At 65.8% G+C, this 10,659-nt stretch overlaps 3 protein-coding genes across 3 annotated transcripts; 2 read left to right on the top strand and 1 right to left on the bottom strand.

The window, feature by feature from the left end:
- Positions 1-50: 50 nt before the first annotated feature.
- Positions 51-5,948, top strand: MICPUN_61428 (predicted protein; the record flags this gene model as incomplete). Its single annotated transcript, XM_002504603.1, has 2 exons — positions 51-260; positions 405-5,948. The coding sequence occupies 2 exons, from the start codon at positions 51-53 to the stop codon at positions 5,946-5,948; spliced, it is 5,754 nt and encodes a 1,917-aa protein (XP_002504649.1).
- Positions 5,949-6,001: 53 nt separating this feature from the next.
- On the bottom strand, positions 6,002-6,880 carry MICPUN_61427 (predicted protein; the record flags this gene model as incomplete). Its single annotated transcript, XM_002504284.1, has 1 exon — positions 6,002-6,880. The coding sequence occupies one exon, from the start codon at positions 6,878-6,880 to the stop codon at positions 6,002-6,004; it is 879 nt and encodes a 292-aa protein (XP_002504330.1).
- A 425-nt stretch (positions 6,881-7,305) lies between these two features.
- Positions 7,306-10,535, top strand: MICPUN_61426 (protein kinase; the record flags this gene model as incomplete). The annotated part of the gene is made up of 2 exons (XM_002504602.1): positions 7,306-7,408; positions 7,528-10,535. 2 exons carry the CDS (start codon positions 7,306-7,308, stop codon positions 10,464-10,466), a joined length of 3,042 nt encoding a protein of 1,013 aa, XP_002504648.1. The 3' UTR covers positions 10,467-10,535.
- Between the last annotated feature and the right edge of the window lie 124 nt (positions 10,536-10,659).

Here is a 10,659-nt window from a genome sequence, read left to right as displayed (position 1 = left end):
CGACATGTTTTCTAGGACTCCTAAGAAGACGGTGAGATATATCCCGATTCATGCAGGCCAACGACACCGACATCCTCCCTCGCGCCGTTTCCTCTGGGTCAATCCTCCCCAGATTATGTTTTACAATTCGCTTCATACCAACAACTCAGGAGCCGGACGGCGATGGGGCGACCAAGGATCTGCAGCGCAAGCTGCAGCAGAGACAAGACGAACTGGACATGCTGCAGATCGCAAATGAGACCCTGCAGGCGCAGTGCAAGGTGAGTACGACCTCGAATCCCAAGCCGACGCCTCCTCACGACGGAAACCCCGGCGAGAAGTGTGTTTGAAGTGCCGAGTGGCGCGCACGAGTTCTGCGCCCTGCTCGCCCTGACTGCCGGCTGACCCTCTCACCCATCATCGAGCGAACCCAGGCGGCCGTGGAGCGCGAGGAAGAGATTAAAGAGGCCATGAATGACGCGCTCGGAGCGTCCCAGCGGCGAATCACGGACCTCGAGGGCGAGCTCGAGCACGCCAAAGCGATCGCCGCAGCGGCCGAGAAATCCCAAGACCAGGGCACCGAGGAGGAGGGAGGCGACTCGAGCGAGCTGGAAAAGTTGAGGAAGAAGCTGAAGGTCTCCGCGGGTCTGGTCAAAAAGCTGAGGGACAGCGAGAACGGCCTGAGGGACGAGCTCGCGGCGGCGCAGAGACGAATCGCGGAAGGGGTGAAGGATCGCGATGCCGAGGAGCGCGCCGTCGCCACGCAGAGAAACCTCCTGCGGAAGACGGAGGAAGACGTCGCCTCGCTTCGCGACCGACTCAGAGCCAAAGAAGACGAAGCGCGAGCCCAAGAAGAGGCCAACGCGGAGGCATCCGCGGCGCAGGCTGCGAGGGCGGAGGAGCTGCACGAGCGCGTCGAGGCGCTCGAGGCGGAGGTGGCGGAGTCGAAGGCGACGTTGGAGCGGAAGGAACTGGAGAGCGGCGCGATGACCGCCGCCGCGTTCGATTCCGCCAACGCGCAGGCGAACAAGTCCGAGGAGTTGCAGCACGAGCTGGAGGCATTGCGCGCGGAGCTGGAGGCGGCGAACGAACGGACGGAGCAGGTTCGCGTCGACGCCAACGCGAAGATTGAGAGGGCAGAGGCTGCGTACCGATCGATGGAGGAGGAGTTGGCAGCGGCGAAGGCGAAGGAGGGCCCCGATCCCTCGCTCCAGGCCCAGCTGGACAAGAAAAAGGCCCAGCTCGAGGTTGCGAACAAACTGATCAAGACGATGAAGGAGAACGAGAAGGCGCTGGAGGAGAAACTCTCTTCCACGAACAGCGGGGATTCCGGAGGTGCCGACGTTGAAAAGATCCGCTCTGATGCCAACGCAAAGATTGAGAGGGCCGAAGCCGCCTACAAGGAAAAAGAGGCCGAGCTCGAGCGAGTTCGCGCGGATGCAAACGACAAGATCGAAAAGGCCGAGGCGGCTTACAAGGAAAAGGACGCGGAGCTCAGGGCTGCGCAGGCGATCGGTCAGGGTAAGGGGAAGGGAAAAGGTAAAAAGGGTGGGAAGCAGGGCGACAACCCCGATGATGTCGAGAAGATCCGCGCCGACGCCAACGCCAAGATACAAAAAGCAGAAATCGCTTATAAAGAAAAGGAGGAGGAGGTCGAACGCCTCCGTGCAGACGCTAACGCCAAGATCGAGAAGGCCGAGGCTGCTTACAAAGAGATGGATGATCAAATCACCAAGCTGCGCGCAGAGGCAAATCAAAAGATTGAAACCGCCGAAAAGGCGGCCAAACTGAGCAACGACAACGCAGCCAAGGCGCTCGAGGCTTCCGCCGCGATGACCGACGAGATAAACCGGCTCATGCAAGAGATAGACCGACTCAACCAGACGATGCCCTCGTCTGATGGGGGGAAGACCTCCGCGTCGTCCCCCGCGTTGAAAGGGGCCGTCGCCGCCCTCGAGCAAACTCTGGCCGAGGCGGAGTCCTCCTTTGCGCGAGAACGCGAGTCCCTCGTCGGGGATCTCGCGGCCGCCAGATCCGAGGCAAAGGAGGAGAAAAACGCGAGGGAGAGCGCCGAAGCGGACGCCAACGCCGCCAGGTCCGACGCCGAGACGCAGCGCGCCGTCGCGCTCGCCGCCGCCGCCGAGAGGGACGGGATCTCCGCCGCAAAGAAGGAACTGGAGGCGGCGCTCGAGGAGGCCGTGCGCGATGCAGACGCGGTCCGCGAGGAGTGCGCGCGCGCGAAAACCGCAATGAGCGACGCCGCGCGACGCCTCGACGACGTCACGAAACGACACGCCGCGACGGAACGATCGTCCGCGGAGTCGGCGGCTCGCGTTGCCGAGCTCGAAACTTCAATCGAGTCGCTGGAGGGGGAGCTCGCGAAGTCCATCGAGGATCTTCGGGAGACCAACCTCCGGCTTGAACGCGCCGAGGCGGTCGCGGACGCGGCCGGGGACAAGGATCAGGTCCTGGCCGAGGCGAGAACGGCGAAGCGCGACGCGGAGGAGGCGTTGACCGCGGCTACGGCGTCTGCTCGCGCGGCAAAGGCAGATGCCGACGCCGCCAGGGCCGACGCCGCCGCCGATGCCAAAATCGCGGCGTCGCTTCGTTCACAGCTGGCCGAGCTCGAGCAGAAAGCGGCTTTGATGGAAAAGAGAGTCGAGGCGGCCACGGAACGCGCCGACTCCGCGGAGAAGGCCAACAAGAGCCTCGCCTCGATCGAGTCTGCCCTCGCGGATGCCAGGAAAGAGCACGCCGCCGATGCGTCTCGCATGCAGTCGGCCTGGGACAAGGAACGCGTCGCTCTGGAACGCGAGGTGGAGGCACTGCGCGAAGCCGGCGCGGAGGACGCGGCGAGGGAGACCGCGCGCGACTCCGGGGTCGCCAGGCGGATCTCCGAGCTCGAGCAATCCGCCGAGGAGGCTGCCGTCGCCGCCGCCGAGGAAAAACGTGTATACGCCGAGCGTTACGCGGCGCTATCGGCAGACTTCGAGGCAAGCGCCGAGCGGTGCCTCGAGCTCGAGACTTTGTGCAAGAAACTGCGGGACGATATCGAGTCTGCCGAGAGACGGGAGCTGGCGTCGAAGGAGGTGAACGACCGGCTCACCGACCTCGCCGCCGCCGCCGAGGGAAACGCGTCGGTGGAGATTGCCAGGCTCCGAGCCGAGCTGGCGGCGGCTGTCGCCGACAAGGAGACGATGCTCGCCCAGAACCTGGAGCTCGAAGCCGCCGCGGAGGTGGCATCCGCCGCCATCGTGGAAGCCAAGGCGGACCAAGACGCGGCCGTAGCGAGGGTTGAAGCCGCGGAACGCCGCCGCGCCGACGCCAGGGGCGAGACGGAGGGGCTCGAAAAGGAACTCGCCGGGAAGAAGGCGAAGATTGACTCCCTGGAGGCTGAGGTCAAGGAGCTCCGCGCGAAAGAGACCGACGCGGTCAAGGAGTGCGAATCACTCCGCGCGGAGATTGCACGCCTGGAGGCTGGGTCCGCGGCGAGGACCCGCACCGACGACGAGAACAAGATCAAGTCAGAGATGTACGCCACCCAGGAGGCGGAAACGCTCAAGGTGAAACTGGCGGAGGCCAACGCTTTAAACGACCGACTCCAGAAACAGGTTCAACGCGCCGAAGCCGCCAAGCACGACGCGGAGAAGGAGAGAGAGAGCCTCAGGGAGGGCATCAACAAGACCGCGAGGGAGAACCGCGCGCTGACCGCCCGCGTGGCCCACCTCGAGGCGCAGGACGCGTCGCACGAAAGGGAAAAAAATGAGGCTCTCCGCGAGGCTGCCGCGGCGCGGGCCGATGCCGAAGCGTCCTCGGCGTCGGCGGCGCAGGCCTCATCCGCACGCGCCGCGGCGGAACTTCGAGCCGAGGAGCTCAGGGATCAGCTTCGATCCGCGAGGGGAGACGTCACCTCCGCCGCCGCCGCCGCGTTGGAGATGGAGCGACACATGGGCTCGGCTCAGCGGGCAGCCGCGGAGTCGGCCATGAAACTCAAAACGCACAGCGCGGGCAAGGAACTGGTCTCGCTGAGACTGAGAGAAAAGACACAGGAGCTCAGCGACATGGCGGAGACGCTCAGGGAGGAACGCGCGAAGCGAAGGGAGGAGCGCGAGACGATCGCCGCCGAGAAGGAGACGCTCAGGGTGAAGCTCGCGGCTTTGGAGCGGCGCCTGGAGGACCGAACCGAGGAGCTGGAGACGGCGCGCGCCGAGCTGGGCGCCGCGACGGACGAGGTGGCGAAGATGTCGTCGGAGTGCGCGAGATCGGAGGAGCGCGCGGCGAGCGCGGCGGCGAGGGCGCAGAGGCTGCATCAGAGGCTGTTCCCGGATGGCGCGCCGCCGGGAGAAGACTCGGACGATGAAGCCGTCGACGCGGTGACCCCAATCCGAAAGGGTAAAGGCCGCGGCAACAAAGCCCGGCTGGCGGTCGTGCGCGCCACCCTGCTAGGTCATCCGTCGTTTCCCGAGGGCGTCGACGTGACCGCGGCCATGCGACAGAGGGCCAACTCGGAGGATGGCGAACGCCTCTGCGTGCGCGTGTCCGAGAATCTTCGCGAAGTCTTTGGCGATCGCTACCCCGCCGACGACGACGCGTGCAGGGCCGCCCCCAAGACCGAGGGCAAGCTGACCGTCGAGTACCGGTCCACGTACTTTGGCGAGGGCGGCGGCGCGCTCAGGTGCACGGTTCGCGTCGGGGGCGTGACCAGCCGAACGCCGTTTCTGACCGAGTCGATGTGGATCGAGGCGAAGCCGTCCGCGGCTGACCACGCCGCCAGAACCTCCGCCGCGCGAATCAGGGACGCCGAATCCGCGGTGGCGTCCGCGAGATCGAGGGCCATCGTGCTCGAGGGCAAGGTTCGCTCGCTCACCGACGAGTTGGTGCTCGCGAAGGCGTTTGCGTCCGGTTTGGAGCGAAGGGAGCGCGAGCTGGACTCGGCTCTGGCCAAGATGCGAACGAGGTGGTCGATGGCTGCGGAATCTTCCGATCGGAACGAATCCGACGCCGATCGGCACAGGAAGGCGGCGTTTGCCGCCGCCGCGGTCGCGCACAGGGCGGTGGAAGATGCGCGCACGGAGGCGGAGATCGCCGTGATGGAGGCGGTGCGGCTCGAGCGCCTGAGCGCGGACCAGAGGGCGAGGGAGATTCGACTCTCCCAGTCGGGCAAGGGTCGCGGCGTCGGCTCCGCGTCGGACTCGGTCAAGGGATCCTGGGGCGAACCCAGAGCCGACCGAACCCCGTCCGTGCCCAGCCGCGAGACGACCTCCCTCCCCGCGAAGAGCCCCGTCGACTTTGGGTACAAGAGCAGGAGTAAGGTTCGCGCGGCGATGCGAGCCGAGGCTGAGGCGTGGGAGCGAGCGAGAGCGGTCTCTGGGGTGGGAGAGTCCGTCGCGACGCGCGCGCGTGCGTCGTGGGCTCGGGGACGCGACGTACCCGAGCCTTTCTTGACCCCACGCGCGTCTCTCTCCGCGCCCAAGACGGCGGCGAGATTGGGCCCAACTGCTCAATCCCGTCAATCCGCGTCAATCGCGCGTCGAGACTTTCGCCTCATTGGACGCGAATCGCCCTCGGAGGAAGCGCGACGCAGGGCGGACGCCAGGGTCGCCGCGCTGCGCGCCTCTCGCCAATCCGCCTCCCGCGACGCCGGCCCCAACTCGCCCACGAATCCCAAGCCCCGGGATTCAACCTCGAACTCGAGCTCGAGAGTCGCGAGGGCCATCACGCCGCGCCGCGGATCTGCGGGCTCGATGGGGCGCAAGGGCGGCGCGCTGAGAGCCAAGCTCGAGGCTGCGGAGGCGAGGTTAGCGTCCGCGGTGGCGGAACGGGAGGCGCGACTGGCAGAGGCTGAGGCCTTGCGTCGAAGGGCGTGGGCATCCTCCGTGACGGGGACGTCGTCGAGCCGGGACGAGATTGAGACGCTGGCGCGAACCGTGATTGCGAGGAGCGAGAGGGTTCTCCGGGAGGACGATTAATTTAGGTAGCACCAAACGAAAGCCGACGAGCTAGCTAGCTAGCTAGGCGAGAGTCAGCCCCACCAACCCTTGAAGATGTCCTGGCCGATGTTCTCCAGCGCGCCCGTCTTCTTCCTCTCCTCCGCGAGCTCCTTGCCCAGTTTGGCGTTTTCGACGAGAAGTTGGTTAATCTGAGCAATGGCGGCTTCCTGAGCCCTGAGCGCCTCCTGGGTCTGCTTTGCCACCTGTCTGGCGAGCTTGACCTTCTCGACGTCAACCTTGGGGAACGCATCCTCGCCAGCCTTGGGCGTGGGTCGCGCGGGCGACCTGGGAGGAGGAGGCGGGTGGCCGATGTTCTCACCGTCCACCGCGGGCGCCGAGGGTTCCGCCGCGACGGGTGGCTCGACGGCAACAGCCTGGCTCTCCATCGCGAGCTTCAACTCCTCCGCCCGGCGCATCATCTCCGTCGCCTCCTGTTGCTGGCGCTGCATCTCCTGGTGACGCTTCACGAAACCCTGCGCCGCAGCGGTCGCCACGCGGGCCTTGTCGAGCTCATCCTTGACGCTCGCCAGCTCGTCCCGGAGCTTGCTCGCCTCACCCTCCCAGCGCTGGGCATCCTTGTTCGCCGCCTCCGTTTTCGCCGCCTCCTCGGCGAGCGCATTCTGCGCGTCTCGCAGCAGAAACCTGCACCCGTTCAGTTCCTCCTTGGTTCGCGCGAGCTCTTCTTTCAGCTTCGTGTCAGACGCGCCCGGCTCGGAGTTCTCCTTGTCGGATGCGCCCCCGACCCATTTGGCATTCTTGGCGGTCTCCAGAGAAGTGAGCGCCGCGACGAGCTCAGCCTCGACTTTACGGCGAATTTCCTCCTTCGCACGTTGAGCCGCCTCCGCCTCCACGAGGTCGGAGGGGAAAGAGTGCACCACGGGCTTCGTGGCGGGCGGAGCCGCGCTCGCCATCAGGATCAGAAGAATTGTGGCGAAGCATTGTTGTCGGGCTCGATTTTCTTCCCCCCGCTCATGTAACGCACGGGTATCATGTTTGGGCGATTTGAACCCTGGTTTCTTGAGTCGCAACTTTCCCTCGGATGCCGCGCGATAACGCTTCAGTTTGCGATTTTCTGCTGGCACAAAAAGTCAACCCTTTGTTTGGGCCGAGACGGCACCACACAGCCGTAGCGCGCACGACCGTGCGTGTCTCCCAGCGACCTTTCGAGGACGTCTGACCGCGCCATCCACCCCGGATACGCGCCAGGACCCCTAAAAACGCTCCTCCAACGCATCGGCGACCCTCGATCGCCACGTGCTCGCTCCACGCCGCGGCCCAGATAAAATAATCGCGCGAGACAGGACGTGCCGCGCTGCAGTTGGTTTCGACGAGCGCCATGGAGAAGTACAAGCGAGTGAAGGTGCTCGGAAAGGGCTCGTTCGGCCATGCGGTCCTCGTGACAGTCGCGAAGGATCCGAGCAAGCAGTATGTCGTGGTGCGTCACCCAACCCCCTCACTGCCCTCCCCCTGCGCCTCCGATCGTGATGTTCGGCGGTCAACAAAATCCGTGTCAACAACGCCGCGCTGAACCCGCCGCCGTTCATCGTCCAACAGAAAGAGGTGGACATGTCGAAGATGCCTAAAAGCGAGAGGGAGGCCAGCTTGCTTGAGGCGAAGCTCCTCAGCGCGCTGCATCATCCCAACATCGTCACCTGCTACGAGTCCTTCACCGAGCGCGGTAGGCTGTGCATCGTGATGGACTACTGCGCCGGCGGCGACTTGTACCAGCGCCTGAAGCGCCAGAAAGGGGTCCTCCTCGCGGAGGATCGTGTTCTGGACTGGTTCACGCAGATGTGCCTCGGTTTGAAGCACGTCCACGATCGCAAGGTGCTGCACAGGGACCTAAAGACCCAGAACGTGTTCATGACAGCAGATGGCCGGTGCAAGCTCGGAGACTTTGGCGTGTCCAAGGTGCTCAGCGGCACCACGCAGCTCGCCCAGACCGCGGTGGGCACGCCGTACTACCTCTCCCCGGAAATATGCGAGAACAAGGCGTACGATAACAAGAGCGACATTTGGAGCCTCGGCTGCGTGCTGTACGAGCTGTGCACGCTGCAGCACCCCTTCGAGGGCGCCAGCCTGAAGCTGCTCATCGTCAAGATCCTTCGCGGCAACTACGCGCCGGTGAGCTCGAGGTACAGCCGCGCAATCAGGGACGTCATCGCGCAGATGCTGCAGAGGGACCCCGCGCGCCGACCGAGCGTGAACGAGATTCTCTCGCGTCAGCCGTTCAAGGACATGGCCAAGCGCTGGCTCGACGATGACGTGCACGCGGATGAGTTCAGTCACACCGTCATACACCGCAAGCCGGGCTCGCGAATTGCCAAGAGAATGACAGATCCAAACTCAAAAATCGCCGGCGGCGGCGTGAGGCTCTCGCCGCCGAGGTCGAGGCCCGCGCCGTACCCGTCGGGCGGCGAGGGCGTGCCGACTAGACCGGATCCGCCGACCAGACCCCTGCCGAGCCGAGGCGGGGGCTTGATCGCGCCGTCCCGCGAAGGACAAGGACGGGTGATGACGAGTGACGCGAGAAAACCGAGCGACAATAAGGTTGCCTTCACGCCCCCCGTGCACCGCGCGGCCGCGGCGCGAGGCGGGGGCGTGCCCATCTGGGCCGCGCACGCGGCGAATATGGCTAGGCCGTACGAGCCGGTTCCCTTACCTTCGCGGCAGAATCCGCCCACGCACCCCAACTTTGGCCGAGCGCAATCTGCCGCCGCGGAGGCTGCGAGGGCGCGGCGCGAGGCTGAGGAGATCAACCGCCGGCGCCGCGAGCAGGCGCTCGAGGAGCGGCGACGTAAGCTTCGGGAGGAAGAGGAGGCCCGCATGGCGCGACGCAAGAAGGCGGACGAGGCGCGCGCCAGGGAGCGGGAGGAGGCTGAAAAGAGGCGCGCTGCGGAGCGGGAGGAGGCTCGGCGGGAATTCCTGCGTCGTCAAGCCGAGGCTCGAGCAAACAAACAGCGCGCGCAGGCGGACCTCGGAAACCAACCCGTGGAGGTGGAGGTTCTCGTTCCCAAGCAGCGCGCGGTCGAGTCCGTACGACCGTCGCCGCCGAGGCACTCCGCTCCCGCCGCCGTCGCCGCCCCCGCGGGCCCGCTGGCGACCCCCGCCGCGACAAAGAAGCGACCCTCGCCGCCTCCGAGCGCGGCTCCCTCGCGCCGCCCCGCCGAGAGAGAGACGTCCTGCGCCGCCGCGTCGCAGTCGTCGTCACCGCCCCCGTCGCAGTCGTCGTCACCGCCGAGGAAGAAACCCTCGCCGGATCGACCGGCGTGGGAGGCGGAGACAAAGACGGGGCCCAAACCCGACGAGGAAAGCCGGAACCCCGTCGGCGGTCGAGTCGCGGGCTTCGTCAAGGTTGGCCAGGTGACGCGGGAGTGCTCCGGCATCGACGCCAGGCGAAGGGTCTGGGAGGAGAACAAGGCGGCCGCGGAGCGTAACCGCGCCAGGGCGGAGGGTATCCCGACGCCGGCGCGGCGACTGGGGGGTGAGGAGAACAAGGGTGGGGAGGGGAACAAGGCGGAGAACAAGGACGACGTCCCCGCGCTTCCCCCGCCGAGGTCCTCCGCGGTCTCGAGGACGTCGTCGCCGCCGGCACGATGCGAGCCGCCCGCCGCGAAAGAACCCGATCCTCGCAGGAAGGTTTGGGAGGAGAACAAGGCGGCCGCGGAGCGTAACCGCGAGCGCGCGATGACGGATGCTGTGACGGCGGTTGAGGGGGTGGACGGAGCGTCGAGCGGCAATATGCTCGGGGTGGAGGTTCACGCGGATGCGAACGGCGCGAGGGTGTTCGTCGACGCCCCCACGAACTGCGTTCTCGGCGCGACGACGTGCGAGCCGACGACGCTCGCCTCGCGACTCGGCGCGCTGGGAGCTCCCGAGGAGGGACGGGGCGGGGGTGACCCGGAGGTTGATCCGATGGCCATCAGGGCGGGATCCGCGCTGCGCTCGGGGGAGGATGACGGCGCCGACGACGACGGTGACGACGACGCCGGTGACGACGTCGACATGACGGAGGTCGATACCGCGACGGCTTACGCGGCGCCCGATCGTGACGGTGACGCGGCTTCCTCCGACGCGACCTCCGCGGGAAGGCGCTCAAAGTCTTCAAAGTCTTCAAAGTCTTCAAAGTCTTCCAAGTCTTCAGAGGACGGGGGACTCGACTCGACGTCCTCGCTCGATCACGACAGCACGTTCGTCGCCCCCGCCAAGTTTTACCTGGACGGGCGGACGGTTATGCTGCGGGACGTGGACGAGAGGAGCACGCTCCCGGACAGGGTCGAGGCGCTTCGGGTGCACCTGGAGCGAGCTCTGGGCGAGACGAAGTTTGTCCGAGCGTACAGGGCTCTGGACAACCTCAGCGAGTCGGACGACGAGGACAAGGTGGTGAGCTCCCTTTGCGACGTGATGGGGGAGGATATCTCGTACCTGGGATTGATCCACCAGCTGCTCGTGTGCGAGGACAGCATGCACGCGGCGAACGAGGGGGTGGAGGAGTAACTTTTACTTTCAAAGGTGGAGAGGAGTTTGTCAAACTGTAACGCATGGAATTTCGCTTTCGTGACACGAGCCGTTTTCCGAGCCCAGGGTAACCTGGTCGAGGAGGACTCCGCCGTCATACACCGACGGAGCGTCCGCGTGACCGTCGCATCCCTCGTACTGCATCTTGAGCGACGCGTCATCGCCGTTGATC

This window comes from Micromonas commoda, chromosome 9 (genome assembly GCF_000090985.2).
Source record: "Micromonas commoda chromosome 9, complete sequence".
NCBI lineage: Eukaryota > Viridiplantae > Chlorophyta > Mamiellophyceae > Mamiellales > Mamiellaceae > Micromonas > Micromonas commoda.
The sequence above is the reverse complement of the archived record's forward strand: the minus strand, read 5'-3'. Positions and strand labels throughout refer to the sequence as shown.